Raw genomic sequence first — 19,429 nt, 5'->3', positions numbered from 1 at the left:
ACACACAGCATCAAACAGCTAGGCATGCAAACCTGATATTCTCCCAGTTTTCAACAAAATGTTCAGTCAAACCCTGCTGGTACTAGTCTTCTGTGTAATGTTATTTACTCTAACAAACAGAAGCAGAACTTGTTTCATGTAGTAATAGTATTTATAAATTACTTCAGAATCCTGGTTCCTAAAATTAAGTTGGTAAAGTGACACCATAACGGAAGCAGAACATTAGGCCAAGTCTCTACACATTATCACTGCCTCTAAGACTCCATAAAGAATAGGGCTATTTAAGCTGTGCAGAGCGCAGTTAATCTGTTCCTCTCTTACCAGTAGTTAATCTGTTCCTCTCTTACCAGTAGTTGAGGTCTGAGGACACTGCAGAAAGAAAATGTTTTACTTTATGCTGTTGTTTATGATGATATGGGAGAAATCTCACAAAGGCATGAAGTTCAAAAGGGTAACTTCAAATCCACTATTTAGAAGCAACATAAGAGAGAACACAGGATTATGCACCACCTTCATCTACTGCAGTTAAGGTATCTGAATTGTGGCTTATCCAAAACAGAAGTTAGAAAATTAAAATGTTGCTCAAGCCTGTTCCAGTTTATTTTTAATTTTAATACTTAATTTTAAATTCTCAGTTGACCATATGAATTTACAATCTCTAACTAACATATCAAGGACGTTTTATAGAACAGTTTACTCCATTATGTTTATCTAATTAAACAGCAGTAATGTGACAACATTTCTTTATTCTACCTCATTTAAGAGTGTCTCATAAGTTTTAAGTTTCCTTTTCTTCCTTTCTGCAGCTGCACCCCAGAGACCAGTGCCACAGCTATCTTTGCCCCCATACAGCTCCAATACATTCCCATCCAAATCTGTCAAGCCTCCACCTAAGCCAGGATCCAACAGCATGCCTGGTGCAGAAAGGTTTGTTTCACCCATTATTGTGTCATTCCTTTTGAATCTCAATCTCTTTGCAATTTAGCAAATAATAGTATGCATGTGGCTACAGGGCTCTCAGGTGAACACAAGGTAACTACTTGAAGTATCCCATTGTTTTTCAGGCTATACCCTTGCTTCTACTAGATGCTAGTTTGTGTTGTTCCTACTATCAAGGAGAATCCTTCATACAATTGAAGCTCTGTATTCAGTGAAGCAGATAGTGTACATCAGGCAAGCAAGAAAAAATGCAAATCTCTCAGTTTTATGTCAAGGAAGTATTTTAAGGCCTACATGGTACAATGCTTCCATTCTTGAGACATCTCTCCCGTTGCCTGCAGGATCTGTAAGAATGACAAGCCCTTTTGGGAAGGGATCATCTTGTCCTACAAAACTATGCAGGATGTAGGTCAAGGAGGTCATTTAAAAGGATTCTGCACACTCTAGGAGCCTGAGTGCTAGAACTACGACTACATATTGCTGCAAAAGTAAAAAAAACCCACAACCTTAGCTGTCTAGAGTTGAATCTGAAATAATTTTACCACCCTTCTACTAAATTTTACTCTAATGGTTAATAATTCCTACTTAAAATGGTGAACCTTGCTTCAGCTATGATTTTTTCTAGCTTCAATTTCCAAATATTGGATTGTTATGTCTTCATTTGCTAGATGGAAGAGCCCTTTATTAAATTTTTATTTCTGATGTAGTGTGCAACAGACTTAGCCTTTGATGAGTTGGAGTGGGCTCCTTGAGTCTAAGTCTGAAGTACATTTTCTAATCTCTGTATTTTTTGAATGGCTCTTTGATGAATTCCTCCCATTTACCATCATCCTCTGGAACTGCTGACACCCCAGTAGAACAAATATTGCAGTAGCAATAGCAAGGTCATACGCAAATATGAACTATTCCTATGATGAACAATTCTGCTTATATTCAAACAGCGTTGCCAAATTTTGCTATAGCAGAGGCCCCCATTTGGCTGATTCTCTCCCATGAATCACAAGTCATGATAGGGTGTTTTTGTTCTGCAAACATAATTAACATATTAATCCCAGAGCTTTTTGTACAGTTCATTTAAGCAGAAGAAAAATATGAACTGTAAAGGAAAACCATGTAGGCAGTTTGCTCCCAATTAGGTGAAGAAATTAAAAAAAAAAAAAAAATTGAAGACTGGGACTCTTCATTTTGAGAAGTTTTGGATGTGGGTTCTGGGGTCAGGCCATAAAAGGGAACTGTAGATTTTCTAACAAAAAAGCATAAAAATGAACACAGGAAGGAAAGCATAGGCACATGGAAGTGTTATGGTGCTGTGGGTATGAGCTTTGTGCCACTGTCAGCTCATAGCTCACAGAATCACAGAATGGTTGAGGTTGGCTGGGACCTCTGGATGTCATCTGGTCCAACCCCCCTGCTCAAGCAGGGTCACCTAGAGCAGGCTGCCCAGCACCATGTCCAGATGGCTTTTGAATATCTCCAAGAAGGGAGACTCCACAACATTTCTCAGCAACCTGCTCCAGTGCTCAGTTGTCCTCACAGTAAAAAAGTGTTTCCTGATGTTCAGAGGGAACCTCCTTTGTTTCAGTTTGTGCCCACTGCCTCTGGTCCTGTCACTAGGTACCACTGAAAAGAGCCTGGCTCTCCCTTCAGGAGAGAATATGCATTAATAATATTCTCTCTTGAGCCTTCTCTTTTCCAGGCTAAACAGTTCCAGCTCCCTCAGTCTTTCCTCATATGTGAGATGCTCCAGTCCCTTATCATGTTACTTACCATGCCCTTCACTGGACTCTTTCCAGTAGCTCCACACCCATAGTTGCAACATTAATGATGAGAAACTGCATTTTCATCAACAACGTTATAGAAGCTACAAGAAAAATGGTTTTATAAGTGGAACCCCACAGAAAGAAACATATAGCAAGCTGTTGCCTGTGCTTCCTGCTTTAGGGGAATAAAGTAGTCATTCCCTGTGAAAACTCAACAAGCTGAAGTAGTTTTCTGCATTGGTCCTGATACAGAAGTGTTGGTGGTCCATTACTGATTCCCTCTACCTTATTCCCAGATACTGAGCTTCAAGTAAACTTAATGGTGGATCTACTAACATAAAAAGAAGGAAAGAAAAAAAAAAATAAGAAAGAGAAGGCTATCCTTATCCTCTATAGGTCTCAAGAGGATCTCACAATCTGTAAAACAGGCACAAAGTCCAGATCAGTTCCCCAGGGCACAGAAATGTTGTATAGCAATGTTGTATTTATACTGACTACTTTTTTTTTTTAAAAAACAGTGTGAGAAACCTGTCTTCAAGTGGCTCACTACCACCACGCTTACATCTAGGTTTGTATCCTGCATTCCCGCATTTTTTGTACAAAAAAAGACTGAAGAGGTGGTTTCAGTGCAGTTAATATAATTTTTTTTTTCTGTGGATGTTTCTGGTTGGACTGTGAACAGACAACTATCAAGTTCCTAAAAGGCATCTTATATAACAGTCTGAATCTAGGATTTTTTTTTTCCCATGAAGTTTGGGCTTACTGCCTAGTTAAACCATTGTCAAAACTTCATATAAGCATCTTTTTCAATATAGCTAACATTACTGAGAGCTGAGGAACACTACCTGCAAGTCACTGTTTTATACTAAGACGCTCAAAAAAGGGAGAAAACACTTAACTTGTGAAATATGCTGCAAATTTATTTTGTAATAACAAGTAAAAAATAAAGGAAGCTTAGAAATCAATTGCTTTGCAAGTAATTTTTCGCATATGCTAACAGCTGCCAATGACTTACAGTGACATTTTTTTAGTTTCTACATGCTAAGGTGGCAAGGAATGCAAAGAGATGTTACTTCTGTCTCTAAAGAAACCTGAGATGCTTTAAAAACTAATTGTGGTACAGAAGCTAAAAAGGTGTAACCTTTATTTCAAGTTCATCTGATTTTAAGGAAACCTGAACTGCAACAGTTCAGTTGAAGTCCCTGTGCATCAAGGATGAATTTATGTAGAGAAGCTGGTTCTCATACAGTAGCCTAAATCTGATTTCAAATCAATTCAAAATGTCTCAGTATCAGAGTGATATAAATTCTTCATGCCTCATTAAATCAAGATTGTACACCCTGTATGCACACCACAGATGAAATAATTTTCCTGATTTTAACATTTTTTCTATTTTTGTATCTTTGAAGGCAACAACAGCAGATCTCCTTCAAGAGGCACAGACATAAGACCTCCATTGCCAATTCCTAGCAGACAGACTGTTCCCCAAACAAACGTGGAGGTAGATGAGGTACAAAACATTACAAGTATTAACCATAACTGCTAAACACAGCAAATTTTCTGATTTTGAGAGAGAGAACATTTTTCAAAGTTGTTTTTCTAGTTAGCAGTCACCGTCAGGATGTTAGTAGGTGCTTTCAGTTTCCTTTTCTGTGTCAAACCTTAGTGCCTTATTTTGTCTTCACCAAAAAAACCCCAACAATAGCAAAAACACATTAGAACAAAATGAGAAAAATACTTGTTTGCTGGATTACTTGTTTTGCACAATTGCCTTCAACTAGCATTACATATTCGGTTCTCCTTCCACAAAACCTTGGTGAGTAAAGAATTCATACCCTTTACGTGCATTTCTGTTTCACATTTATTTAAATATGACAAGTTCAGAGCAAACAACTCCTGGTGATAATGCTGCTGGGCAACCATACATGGTATGTTTACAGGAAGTCTGCATTATTGTCTCAGATGATAGTTAAAAAAGAAAAAATACAATAATTTAAAAAAAAAAAAACCAAACAGAGAAATGAAGGCAAAGGATGCTAGTGTCCCAGGCAGACAAAAGAGAAAATGTCACTTATAATCTATCTTTCGCTGAAAATATTTGGAAGTGTCTGTTTTCCTAGCTTACTTGCAGACATATATCTAGGTCTATAATATTTTCAAATTTATCAAAGTAAGCAAATAATTTTAAAATCATTTAGTGCCACTTACCATACAGTAATATATACTAGTATGATCCCTGAAGCTCATACCTTCAGAGATTCTACACATAAACCCAAATATCCCTCACATTCAAATTTCCCTCTACTGATTTGTATGTTGTTCACAGCACAAGCTAATTAATTGCCAGCTGACTTTCTCCTTTATCCTCTCTCACAAAAAACATAGGACTCACTAAATGATGAATGGTATGTTGCTTATGTTAGCCGGCCAGAAGCAGAAGCAGCTCTTCGAAAAATAAACAAGGTACTCTTTAAATCATTAGTGATTCTCACCATCTCCTAGCTAGATGTCCTTGCAGTCATATGGGAAGAGTGAAGGTAAGTAACACGGTAAGGTTATAGCCCCAATAGAGATACTTAGAGTGAGGGATTCACCTTGAATATCTTTACCCGCATAAAAGTTACACAGCTAGTCTAAACCAGCCATGAAGGCTGTTGTTTTCCATAGTCCGAGAGAACAAATTATGTGCCTCCAGAAAGCAGTTTCACCTCACCTCTCTTAGGAGGAGTGGCTTGTTCTCTGGAAGTAGTTCTCTGTCACCGGTGAGGAATGTGTTGCAGATGCCAAGTTTCAGATAGCTTGAATTAGGTGAGGTGAATCCCACCCTTTTCTAGGCCATATTTAACAGCAAAATGAAGTACAGATTCAAACAGATTGAAACCTAGGCTTAACTGTGCATGTGGAGATAAACCAAATTGTATCCCATCACTGTGGGAAATCTGTTTACTATATCATGCTTCACAGCACATGCAATGAGCTGAAGATGATATGTACAGCATTTCAATGACTTGTACTAAGATCACATTCAATGGCTTTAAGGAAGCATGTTTCAGTGGAAGACTTGTTAAAACAGATCTGAAATAAAGAAAAGCAGAGAGAGAGAGAGACAATTCACTGCCTTTACCAAAATTACACAGACACTATCATTATTTTAGGCTGTCTGTAAATAGATCACATAGAAACCTTGATTGGCACTTACCAGAAATGCACTTCTCTTCTGGTTAAAGTGATGTGAGGTTTGGCCTTTGATATTTACTTCCTCCTTTAATGGAATCTCTCCCTCATAGAACACCTTCCTTCCTTCCCTCCCTAAAAATCTACATTTGTCTCAGACAGGAAAGTTTTAAGTAGCAAATTGAAAGATAAAACATTTGAGAAATGATCTAAACTCTTTAATAGTGCAGTTTCTCTTACCAGGAGGAAAGAGATGTCAGAAAGAAGAAACACTTAAGTGCTCTAGTTAAGGTTGTTATGCTGATCAAACCCAGAAGTGACATTTATTTTGTCATCTTTCCTTTTTTCATCTTTCAGGATGGAACATTCTTGGTAAGAGACAGCTCAAGAAAAACTGTTACTCATCCATATGTACTGATGGTGTTGTACAGAGATAAAGTATACAACATCCAGATTCGTTACCAGGAGCAAAATCACATATACTTGTTAGGAACCGGCCTAAAGGGAAAAGAGGTACTATGTGGTTTTCACACTACTTCCCTTCATCTTTAGGTATCTCCTGTCTCATTCTAAGTGTCAGGTGACTGAACCTGACAGCTGTTTTACTCCAGTGGCATTCTGCTTATTGTCTTAGAATTATTCCTGATAGAATACGTTACTGCTGGAAGTAAAATCAGATTCTCCTGTTTGCACTCAGGGAATGAAGGGATAGCCTTAGAATACAGCTATTGGAAATCCATATACCTGTTTAGGGAATGTTAGTTTACCACTAAGATACCAGATAAGGGAAATATACAGTTGAGAGCAAATCCATACCTGCCAGCTTTACTGCTTTGCTCCCAGACTGTTGGTTTACTTACATCCAGCAGTACTGCGTTGGATTTACTGGCACCAGACAGACCACTCAGCACATGTACTGCGGTTCTGATCAAGTCAGAACTCTCTGAATTTATCAGTCAACTTTTTGAACTTTCAAGTGTGATCATCATGTCAAGCAGAATGACATCATATATTAAACAGGCCGAGACTGCATAAATTAGTTATACAACACTGCAGTAGGTCATACACACACTAGATTAAAAGTTACTGAGCTGCAGATCATAACAGGAATGAAAGCAGCTGATCTGATAGTATTTACTGGACCTTACAAGACTGCTAAATATTTAGAGTTTTTTAAAAAAAAAATTGGTTTTACTAATTACTAGTAATTCTTATATTTTTGCCATAGCCTTCTCATTTTTTCCATCCCACAGGATTTTTCTTCTGTAGCAGATATGATTGATTACTTCCAAAGAACACCTCTTCTTCTGATTGATGGAAAAGACAGAGGTTCAAGAAACCAGTGCGTGTTAAAATATGCTGCAGGACATATTTAACTGAGACCTTAATGAAGATCACATGCAGCACTGAAGCCTACTGAAGTTTTAAAACTTCAGGATATTTTCTTTTTTAGCAAACTAAAATCATGAAGTTATTAAAAATCCTTTTAATTTTAAGGAAAAAGGACAATGTTATTTTTAAATTATGCCTTAAATGCAGTACTCTATAAATAATCTGATTTTCCTACAATGTGTTTATTACTGTCCACTAATTATACAGTACATGAGAATTTTTTTTTTCTTTCAACATATGTGTGTCTTCTTGGAATTATTTCCATGCCAAATTAGAGGACCCATGAAATAAATACCAATAAAGGTCTCTGCTTTCATAGGAGGGGAAAAACAAAAAAAACCACCTATTTTTCAGATCAGAGCTGCAGCAGCAATTATGTTATTTAAAGTGACACAGAGTTGACCCAAACCTTGTCAAAGTTGAAGAGTAGACAAAAGACAATAAAAGCCCAATTTTTTCCCATAATACACTTCCCAATAAATCTAACTATGGCCACTTCTATGAAAAGACTGGGACTCTGACCTGGATCCTAAAGACACCTAGGTTTCAGCAACACCAAAAAAATCCCCTAACCCTGGATATGCAGCTGCTTGTCAAGACCTGTGTCTGTGTTATCGAGCTATGAAACTGTCTTTGTTCACCGTTTTCTAGAAAAATAAAATATCTACAGGTATCATGTTCTCTCTGCCATACCACTGATTCACTGATGGCATGTCTTAGTCCACAAATTGGAATTATGTACCTCCTAGGATCATCTAACTTCACTCAGAGACAAGCTTTTCTCCGTTAACACAGACCTCTCTTTAGCTGTGTCTTTCTGATTCTAAATTAAGCAACTACTTTTTTATAGGAGGTACAATAACAAGATTATGATCATGTGATTCTCAATTGGCAGAACATACCCAAATCTCTTAGAAAGCAGGCAGACACAATCAGGCTAAACTTAGTTCCTCTTATACAACTGCTTTCTGTTTTTACTGTATTTTTTTCAAGAAAAAGAGTAACATTCTCCATTCTAAAAGAAAAGTTGCAACTGAGGACCACTGAAGCATACTATATCAAGAGTTTTTCCCTCTCCTTTGTAAAGTGGGATTTATCCAACTCTTTGCCTCGGTTTTCTGGTAACCTTTGTTTTCTGACAAGAACTTGGTTCGATAATTTAACGTATGTTAGACTTTGTCACATTTTTTATCCTTTAAATCCATTTGTGTGTGTATCACTTGAAACATTTGAACCAAAAGTCAAGGCAGGAAAATATCTTCCATGTAATCTGTATAGCTTCTCAGATAAGATAATCAGATTTCATAAACAGTTTTACTTTAAATATATATGTTTTGTAAATGTTATCTTCCTTTCTAATATATTTAGCTAGGAGCTGGAATTCAATTAGCGAATTTAATTTCCATGCAACTATGAGTCAAAAAAAAGGATTAAAAATAAAAATTTAAAAATTCTTCAGCTGACAAAACCTGTTTCTAGCCCAGTATTTTTTGAAAGCTCACTACTAATCTTGTGAAAGAAAAGTCAGTTATAAAGTATGTCTCTTCAAAAAATGCTAAAATTGAGAGCAACATCTGCCACATTACCACTGATTATGTGAGCTGGAGGTTGTAATTCTATTCCATTGCACTGCCTTTAAAAGTCTGTCAACCCAGAAATACCTCCTATGGAATTATGTTTTATTTCTTTTAAATCATCTCATTAGTGAAAGAGAAATAGAATGTAAACCAGCATAACAAATTATAACACTGCATATTTTCTTCAGCAGAGTAAATCTTGATTTGATTATTCAGATAAATATATTCTGTATATCAATAAAAACACACCTCAACATTCAAACGTGTTCACAAGTAAAGTATGATTTAATATTAATTGTAATGGACTACACGAAAATACTGGCTACTCAAATTTTGGGCCAAGAAGATTTCGATATAGAGAATTTAGACCACAAACTCTTTCTTTCGTAGCTAGGTGCATTAGAAAGTCACTACAGAAAACAGAATGAAAGTACTTTTGGTTTTCCAGAAGTAACTTGCTCTTTGGCCCCCTTCCTCAGCAACATTTTTAGAATGAGGAAGACAGATCAAATGACAAGTTGCAGTTCCTCCTTTACTGTCTGTTTCTTATCCCATTTGCCAGAGCACAACTGAGATAAGAAAGCAATGACTTGACAAGTAGTTTAAAATCTTCTGTTACTGTTCCAATACGTCTTTGTTTAAAGGGATACAACCACATCAGAAAATGTCCAGTTTCCTGACTTTTCTAGTTAAAGATATCAGTCTTTCCAGCCCTAGTGGGCTTAATTTGGGAAATCTCGGTTAAAAAAGATCTTTCAAAATCAATAACCTGCTTATAGCATTTTTCCACTCCACATTTTCAGTTTAAAATAAAAATAGCCTAACTGCAGGAAACCCTACTATCATTTTACAGTTCAAACTGAAGCGGTATTAATAGAAGATGATACATGAAAATGAATGTTATTACTTAATCTGTCAAACTCCAAGTTTTTTCTTCAGCTTTTCTTAAATCTTTGGCCTTCATAGGATGGTTGAAATTCAAAATAAGGTCACAAAGCAGTAGCTGGCTTTCCACTGAAAAACAAAGGGCAATGTATCACCATGGTATTTACTGAATGGTAGATGCCATGTGAATGGCAATTTATTTACAGCACTTTTTGAAGTGTTCATCTATCAACTTTTTAAAAAATTTGAAGGGTTGCCTTGTTTTCTTTACTTCAAGATGGTTAAATAAAGTTTGGCATTAGCACACTGGCAATATTTATATTAGGAGACTATTACTGTCCCTGCAAAGGAATGACTGACTACGTAACAGACTTTTTTTTCTGTGGTTAGCTAACATGATTCCATTTCCATGTAATTACTGTTTCATTAATTTTTCAAAACAAAAGAGCAACTGTATTGTTTCATTAGATTAAAAAACAATGGTATGACATAGAAAACACAAGCCATTCACAACTGCACACTTTTTAAAACAATGCCTTAAACAGCTTCTTGTTTAGTTGGACGATGAACTCAGAATTACCATTTAGTTTCTTCAGCTCATTGGACATTTCATCAATATTTTTAATCGCAGCTTCAAGGTTAAACTGCTGATTAGCAGCAGCATTTTCGAACGCCTGTAGGAAATAGAAACAAAACATAACTGGCAGTGTACATATGATTCATAAACTCAGTAATACAGTTAATCATAACCTTTATGACATTTTTTCTTTGATTTTCTAAAACAATATTTTAACTAAAACTTCCCCCCCTTTATAATTATGCACTTAGATATGGCAAATTGCAACTACTGAAGGCAACTACTAAACACTCTCTATTTTTGTTTTTTGCTCCATTTATTTTTTTTTACAAACAACTGCAATGAAATTAATCATATCTAAAATTTCCTCTCCTCACCAGCATTGTTTTCATTTTTGTTTTCGACCTTACTTTTCCTATAGAATCTAAATGAAAATTAATCGTCAAGGAATATTTAGTCAACCACAAGATGGAGCTATTGTGACATTAACATGCATAAAAGAATTATCACTATTAACAATGTTAATGAATCTGCTAATACTTGCGCAGGAACATTGGTGTCTGTATAGGTAATTATTTCATAATCAATACCTTTTTGCTTATTTTGAAGATCATATTCTGTCCCTTTAACATTTAATTAAAAAAACAATCAAAATCTGGAGACAATTAAGACTAGAAACTAGCTGAAACTAAATATAATTTGAATTTTTAAATTTTTACTATGCTGTTTTCTAGGCTTTTTTTTCTTTTTAAGAAAAAAATTAAAGAAAATTGCACATATCATGTTTTCTGGCCTAGTTATCAGCTCTCTATAATTCAGAAATACTAAAAATAAAATCTGGAAAAACTCTGGGCTATTCATAAATAATGCTCACTATGTAGAACACCTCAACACATTGAGAAGTATGACAAAAAAATTAAACATACATTTAACATAGATTCTTTGTCCAAGTCTCTCTTCCCTTCAGACAGTGGCTTTGCATTGAGGTCATCAGCCAGGGCCAAAGACCCTAAAAGGACAAACCCCAAATTATTATGCAGTAATATATATATTTTATATATATCTATATATAAAATATCAAATATATTATAACATTTGAAAAATACAATGATTGGACCTTGTTTTCATTAGCATTATTTGAAAGTAGAATCTAAGGGATTTAATAGTTTTATTTGTTCAAAAGGAAATAAATGTTTTTGTTTAAATCTTGGATTTTATTTCTTTTACTTTCTTTTAGAGATAGTGGTTCAGAAAATTTTTAGGAGTTAAACATGGAACTACTAATAGTGAATAAGCATATTTATAATGAGTGAAACAATGAAGAATTCCTCGAACAAAATTCTGGGTTTTTTTTTAATTTAAAACTTTATAAATTATCTAAAAAGGCATTGCAATTAGTTTCTGTCACCAATTTATGGAAGGAGAATCTAAAGCGCACACACACAAAAAGTCAAATGTTGAATGTCTGCTGGTCAGTAACAGCTGAGATTAAATACCAGATCCTTGGGCTCTTTCATCCCCCATTCTCTCTGCTCTTCTTTCCTTACACATTAGGTCACCCGCAGGCAAGTTTAAGTGTATGATGTCACTGGAAAGCTGTTTCAACTCTGAAAAGAGAAAAAAAAAGGCGGCGAGGGGGGGGGTGGGTGGTGGTATTTCACCCTGGTGCTGTGTGTGTTCAGAAAGGGTGCAATGCAATCAAAAAGACCCTGCTCTTAGCTAAAAGGGCAGGCAGAAGAGCGTGCCCCTCTTCTGCTCCCCCCAGAAACGGCCCGGAGGCAGTGCACAGCCCCCTGAGGGGCTGGCGGGTGGGACCAGCCTGCGCTCGCCATGAAGCACCTGCCCAGGAGGGCACCGGCTCTGAGGGCCAGGTGGGCCTCCATGATGCGTGCAAGGAGGGAGCCCACAAGGCTTGAGGCTTTCCCTGTTACCAGAGGCTGTCCTGAACAAGCGGTAGTGCAGAAGGGGTTGCCTCACAGGAAGGCCCAAGGACTGAAATACAGCGATGGCAGCTACCTCACAGATTGGTCAGGGCACTCCTCTATTCTTGGGGGTGCTTCATGGGCAGCTGAGAGTTCGAAGAATTGGCACCAGCCCCGCCATGGCCTGCAGGCATATAAAGCCTCACATCTCCCAGGGCGCTGGCGCCCAAGGCCTTACTTCCAGGAGTGCCCTGCAGGGATGGTCCATCTGCTCTTGAAGGCCGGGGTGGTAGCACAGCCAGGCCTCCTGGTAACCCCCTTCCCCAGCATGCGGAGCAGGTGCTAGCAGCAAAACTCGCAGAACACCAGATACCGCAGGGTGATTTTGCTTCTCCCCCCCTGCTGCCGTGAGAGCAAGCAGGGCTGTCCCTGAGGAAACCACAGCCTGCCTGGCCCCCGGCTCCTCACAGGTGCTGCTGGGGCCTGCAGGCAGGCAGCAACACAGCCATTTCCACAAGAGGTGAGGAGCCTGCCATTACCACAGCCTGGCTGTGCCATGGCTTCCTCCCAGCAGGCAGCAGGACGAGCTGGTCACTCCAGCTGGGCCCTGGCAGGCACCGATCCCTGGGGCGCTGCCAGTGGCTCCCCTGGCCTGGGGCAGGCAGCCGCCCACGCAGGCAGGGGGACGTGCAAGCCCCCGTCCACGGGCAGCCCTCGTGCTTCGCTGCCTTCTGCTCTGCTCAGCAAGAAAGCCCCGTGATGTGTCCCTCTTCCAGCACATGAAACTTAGGTAGGTTGCAAAAGCCCTGTAGGAGTTGTGATTTTAGGAGTGGGAGGTAAAAAGTAACCACAAATGTTGCAAGAGCTGAAGAAGAAATGTATAAGAGAGGACTGAGGTGTCAGCGGGGGAGTGGTGAATGGTGATTTCCTCTTGTCCTTTGACACCCTGCCTGTGGAGTGCTTACTGCATGTTGGAGCAACTAATTTATAAGCAGTCAGTTCCTTTTTGTCATCAATTTGAATTCACATGGTAAGAGTAATTTATGATGAGTAAAGATCAAATAATGAACCTAAATTCAAGGAAGTCAAGGAAGGGACTTTGCTGTACTGATTTACCAATTTAGACTACACCAACGATCGCTGCCCTCGGTTGCGCATATCTGACTTGAGTTGAAATCAACAAAAACTGCTAAATAATGACCTGGAGTTGGGAACTCTTCATTTCTTCCCCACTGTGTGCCCTGTAGTACTTAAAGCCAGGGGACACCAAGCAAGGGAATGGCTGTCAGCACTTTTATTTAAATTACTGCAACCACTTTTCCTCCTGCTCAGCATTCATCTGTATTTTGAGCTTGCTGTTTGGCACCAGTGGAGAAGGGTTATCAGTACCTCAGAGTGAAATCACTTGGATGTGCAGTAGAGGACAGATGGACAGAGAAGTCAGCTGCCTGCCATTTACTTACTCTTCCATTCTTCGTCTTTTTCAGGGGTGTGCTTTCACAAAACTTCTTTAAAACAAAGCGTCCTAAATGCATTGTTTTGTGACTGCGGGTGAAGCTAGACTGCAACTCAGAATAGCATTTTCTGTTAAGGCACAATTAAACTGTGATTCAAAGAGAAAACATGATATGCTGCTTAGATTGTGGGGATTTCTGAAGATGAGAAATGCAGAGCCGGAAAGACTTTACACGTGCACTAGTTCCTGTACTATAGTGTTTCAGTTTATAAGGTCTTGCAAGGAGCCCAGTGCAAACAAGTTAGCTGTGCCCTTTCTGTATGCCTCTAAAGAAAAAGCCTCCATGATTTGCAGAAGCTGGTGATTTTGCTGGCAGAATACCAGAGTGTAGGTGTGTACAAAGAAAATACACAACAAGGTGTTTTTATATATTTCCTATATATAAAAGAAAATATAAGTGTATGTAAAACATATGTACAAAAACCGTAAAACAGTAGCCTAGCAAGTTCCTGAAAACATTTGTGTTAGTATAAGCAGAGGTTATTTTCTTCAATAACCTGTAAAGGAGAATGCTTAGATGGCTGCCAGGAGTGGGGTTAGCAGAGGAAGATATAATGAAGAAAAACAGGCACCTGCTTTAGTGCATATATTGCTAGGAAAAGCAGGGGATTGGGCCCAGCCAGCATGGGTTCATGAAAGGCAGGTCCTGCTTGACCAACCTGATCTCCTTCTATGACCTGGTGACCCAACAGGTGGATGAGGGAAAGGCTGTGGATGTCATCTACCTGGACTTTAGTAGAGCCTTTGACACTGTCTCCCACAGCATTCTCCTAGGGAAGCTGGCGGCTCATGGCTTGGACGGGCGTACTCTTTACTGGGTAAAAAACTGGCTGGGTGACCGAGTCCAGAGAGTTGTGGTGAACAGAGTTAAATCCAGTTGGCAACTGGTCATGAACGGTGTTCCCCAGGGCTCACTTTTGGGGCCAGTCTTGGTTAATATCTTTATCAACAGCCTGGATGAAGGGATTGAATGTGCCCTCAGTAAGTTTGCAGATGACACCAAACTGGGTGGGAATGTCAATCTGCTCGAGGGTAGGATGGCCCTGCTCTCTCTCTTACTCTCTTGAGTAAGAGATATTTAATTTCTACAATCAAATTTACTTGGAATAGAAACACTTTCTTGATTTCTTTGTAAGGTAATATTTCAAAATGAAAAATATAAATTAATAATTTAAATTATTAAGTTACACCTCTATGTGAGGAGTGTTCTCATAGGTGTTGCTAACAATTTCATATCAGCATGTCAGTTTATGAGCTGCAGTTTCAGCTTTGCCTGAAATAAACACTACAGGTTTATGTGCAAAGATACTCGTAGTTGAAATTGATTGTAACTCTCTTTAATCATGGGCTGATGTGGCTGTGTATGCTACTTTAACACATGAAACAGCTGTCTCCCTGGAGTCTTTCTGAGAACACATTCAGTTATGGAAGGTGAAGCCATTCAGCCACCTTTATGAATCTCGGATAAAGACAGAATTACTACCAAACCAGTTCTCTAAGGAGGAAAAAAGATCAGGAAGACTAGAAAATATATTTCAGGTCATGAATTTAGGATTATGATGTGAATCAGCAAGCACTGCAGGCAACTGAAACAGTGCAGATCACTTTACAGAACTACCTTCCTCACCTCTGCAGTAAAATTACTTTGAACCTAATTTCAGGCAAAAATAGAACAATTAAATACACAACCCTTGAACAGGAGGATTTCAAAATAAAGGCTACCTGAATTTATTTTCCTGTATAATCAGAGATGAAGTAAAAAGAGATAGACTGTGATCTCATGTTGTACCTCACAGTTATAAAAATATTTTAAAGAAATTGTTCTAAATGGGAAGTAGGAAAAAATCTATTCACTTCAAAGACAAACAATATTTTAGTGAGTGGCTTAATAAACGTTAATAGAGTTTGTCAAGGAAATCATATTTACAAACAGTGCAATACATAGGAGATGAGATATAAGGAAATAAACTTTTACTGAAACTGTAACCATTTGCTGTTACTTTGAAACCTTTAGCTTTCATAAAAATTTCCTAGTGGATCTAATACCAGAGTTTGAAGTTTCAATGCATGTTATTAAATTTTCACACAAAAAGCTCACACGAAAAGCTCTAACAAAAGAGGAACTGCTTTTTTACCATTGCCTGAGTATAAAAAATGTTAATCCAGATTGCAAGGAAAGTCAAATAGAAACCAAACCAGCACACACAAAAAATCATGCAACCTCAGTATATGACAGTTATTTCTGATGAAATAATGTATTTCATAAGCTTTAAAGCACATGTAGGATTTTCACTGGTGAAAACTGGTAAATGCTGAAGGCCAAAAAAAGCTTAACCAGATCATGGTACAAAACAGTAAAGCAAAAGCCAGACTTTGTCTTGAAAAGTTTACAGTCGAATTAGTTGAGGCAAAGAGTGACAGGTGGAAAAGATTGCTAAGTGAACTGACTCGCCTTGATACATGCTCATGAACGAGGAGGAGGAAACCCTGAGTTAAAATATATATTTGTGACATAGTATATTGGGTTGTGAAACGCCTTTGCTTGAGGAGTTTTCAGCCAGAAAACTTCAAGAAATTATATAACACATAATACACTTTTCTGAGAATGTTTTAATAATATTTAATCAAGACAACAGTAAAAACACTAGTGTTCCACCTAGAGAATGAAAACCATTACAGCATTTTGCAGCAGCAATGTAATTAAGTCTGTGTTGCTCTAAGAAACTGATTATATTAAATGCATACATTTAAAAAAACCCAAACAACTGTGCAGACCATGTGAAATACTGCACTTAATTTACTAAATACTTGTCTGTATACTTAAGTTTGCTGATTGCTGTATGCATACCATTATCAGACTTAGAGGCACGTATCATTGCCTTCCATTTTAGATACTAATTTTCATTTAAGGAGACCCTGAACAGCAACAGGTTATAGAAGACAACACATGAGAATGCCTATCTAAGCATCTACTTTAATACCCTCCCTACAGTGGGCAAAGAGCTAAGAAAGTACGCAGTGGCATCTGAGTGGAAGGTGGACATCACTATATAGAGCCCTGTTTCCTTCTGTTGCTTGACCGATAAATATTTTTCTGGTCAGTGCGATGTTTTTCAAGCTCACAGCACATCAAGTTTTAATGTCTCAGATGTTCTTGTCTTCTGTTTGCATGGACAGTTTAAATTCTAACATTAAATCTACGAGGTGCTTCCTGTTGCTGTGAAATATTTTTATGAAAAATATTTTAATCAATAAACAGCATAAGCTTATGCTTTGTAGATACTCTGGAAGGTCTCTACTTGTGTTCTGGAAAGTTCTTTTATGTGGTAAAAGGTTTTAAACTATAGCTTTTAAGTAGTTCTTAAATGTGGTATTTAAGATAATTATATGGGATGCTAAAGACGTGAATAATCAATGATTGAAGACAAGTGCATGTATAATATTAATACAGACAGAATCATCTGTTGAAACTGCTTGGTTGGTATGAATAACTTTTATGTAAAAATCAAGGTGTATGTCCTGCAGCTCTTTCATATATAACATTTGTGCTGTTCAATTTTTCAGTAAAGTCAGGTGATTAGGTGGTGAATTTTTGAAGACATAAACAGTAAATGTCAATTAGGTTCTGGTGGGTTACTTTGGGCAATTAATCATAAATGTTATGCTTAATGGAACTTTGGGAGATTCACAAATATTTTTGCTTTCTTCATGGTCCATATTTCGTGGAAAGGGAGAACTACTCACGAAAGCAGAAGTCCTGCTTGGCATGCAAAGTCTGAGCCAATGGAATCTGGAAGCACAACTGGTCTTGCAGGGGTTTTTAAAGTGAAATTCAGATACATCTGGGAGTTGGGTGGAAGATTTTCAAGAAGCATTCAGGAATTGCTCATGCTTTTTGGATTTCACAATAAAGATGTTTTCTGATGTTATCATATATTTTTCCCATTCATAATAAAACCATTGAAATGACACAGGACTTCATAGCCACTGTGAACCTTTATTCATGAGCATGCAGCTACCTAGAGCTACAGAACTATATCTACTTCTAGTTCTTATATACACTCACATATAGTTTTCTACATACTCACATATACTTCTCTACATCCTTTCACAAACCAAAAGCCATTCAGTAAGATTTTTTTCTCATCCACACGGGGAAAGTAAGTTTATGAAGCAAGGAATTGTGAAATTGTCTCCAGATCCTAAGAAACCAGTGATTTCAGATTGCATTTTGAAAAATGCTGAGCCCTTTTGATTGAGATGGCATTGCTTAATAGCTCAGATTTTACAGATATCTTACTATACTGCTATTTTATCTTCCTAGATTTCCATAGTAATAACAGCATACTGCCTGAAATACTGCAGAGAGAAATAAAGGAGAATGCTAATATCAGTGTCAGGTTTATCATTTGCTATACTGCAAATTATCGCTTCTTCACTTAAATTCATTTAATACTATGAACTATAATTGTTAGAGACACAATGTAGATATTACAACTTCTCTTAGCTGTTTCTATTGTGATTATCTACATTATTTTTCATTTGCCAACTTGCATACATTACTACATGAAATACACTATAAGCATTAGAGGTATAGAAATGAGAATTAAAAAGAATAAAAGAATAACAACCTGTTCAGGGAAATTCTATTATTATTTTGATATTACAGGCTTGATTACTTTTATTGCTTCATCAGACTTCTTTTTAATTAACTCATGAAATGGCCAGTAGGAGGCACAAGAAAAAATTCTGAAACAATTCCTGTCTCAGCTGTTTGACTGGAGCATTTCCCTGTAACTACGGCTTTTCATAAATGGCTGTCTGGAAAAAAAAAAAAACACAAAAGACTTAATTTTTGCAATGATATTTGTGCTGTATAAATACAACTGTGTCACCAGTTGCACCTAATGCACTCTCAGTAAGTACTACAGTCTCTGAAAACTGGAATAGTAGAACTACAGAGCAACAAAAGAGAAGCCACTAGAGGCCCTCCTTCCCACAATTAAAATGCATTAGGCAAAAGTAAATTGAAAGCAGCAATACGCTTGGCTGAAAGGTTGGTGATTTAGTCCAAATGTGAAAATGACAAGTATGTAGTAGATGTCAGATAATTAATGCCACTGCCTTAATAGCATATTGTATTAGCTTCCCACTCAGTGATATTGTAATCCTAGGGAGAAGGGATGTAGCGAGAGGAAGGAAGACACAAAAGCTACTCACATTAGGCTCTCTCCATACTGTCAGAGTGATTATCCCTCACAGTGCCATCCACAGTAGGTAATTCGGGCTTATTCACATAACCCAAAAGGAAGCCTTTTCCTTTCCGTTGACTACAGTAGCAGTTGAGAGAACTGGACCTCCCCTTACTGAAGCTAGCTTTTAATGAGTAACTCTTCCAGGTCTCATGCCACACACAATTGTGCTCTGTTGTGTTTTATCTGTGTTTACAGTGTAAAAAAAAAAAAAAAAAAATCTGTCATCCAGGTTCTTTTCTTTATTGAACTCAGGAAATAGCATCGGGTTTAGAGGATTGCTGATGCTAACAAACTGTAAGTTGCTAGTCTTTGACTCCAGCTTTTGCCTTTATTTTGTGGAAAATCTCATGTTTACATATCCTGGCTGTGTATGTGTCTGCACAAAAATCATCATGGATGATCTGCCATATTGTATATGCAGACATGGACAAA

General features: G+C 37.6%; 1 protein-coding gene across 1 annotated transcript in view; it reads left to right on the top strand.

Annotated features, from left to right (window-relative positions):
* The window catches only part of LCP2 (lymphocyte cytosolic protein 2), a 35,607-nt gene extending 25,857 nt beyond the window's left edge, over positions 1–9,750 (top strand). The window contains exons 16-21 of the mRNA XM_075715187.1: positions 807–927; positions 3,218–3,267; positions 4,109–4,209; positions 5,085–5,162; positions 6,231–6,386; positions 7,127–9,750. Coding sequence (XP_075571302.1) covers positions 807–927; positions 3,218–3,267; positions 4,109–4,209; positions 5,085–5,162; positions 6,231–6,386; positions 7,127–7,249 — 629 coding nt within the window. The 3' untranslated portion in view covers positions 7,250–9,750. The remainder of the gene's footprint in view (positions 1–806; positions 928–3,217; positions 3,268–4,108; positions 4,210–5,084; positions 5,163–6,230; positions 6,387–7,126) is intronic.
* Positions 9,751–19,429: the final 9,679 nt, after the last annotated feature.

Source organism: Pelecanus crispus, chromosome 8 (genome assembly GCF_030463565.1).
Source record: "Pelecanus crispus isolate bPelCri1 chromosome 8, bPelCri1.pri, whole genome shotgun sequence".
Taxonomy (NCBI): domain Eukaryota; kingdom Metazoa; phylum Chordata; class Aves; order Pelecaniformes; family Pelecanidae; genus Pelecanus; species Pelecanus crispus.
The sequence above is the reverse complement of the archived record's forward strand: the minus strand, read 5'-3'. Positions and strand labels throughout refer to the sequence as shown.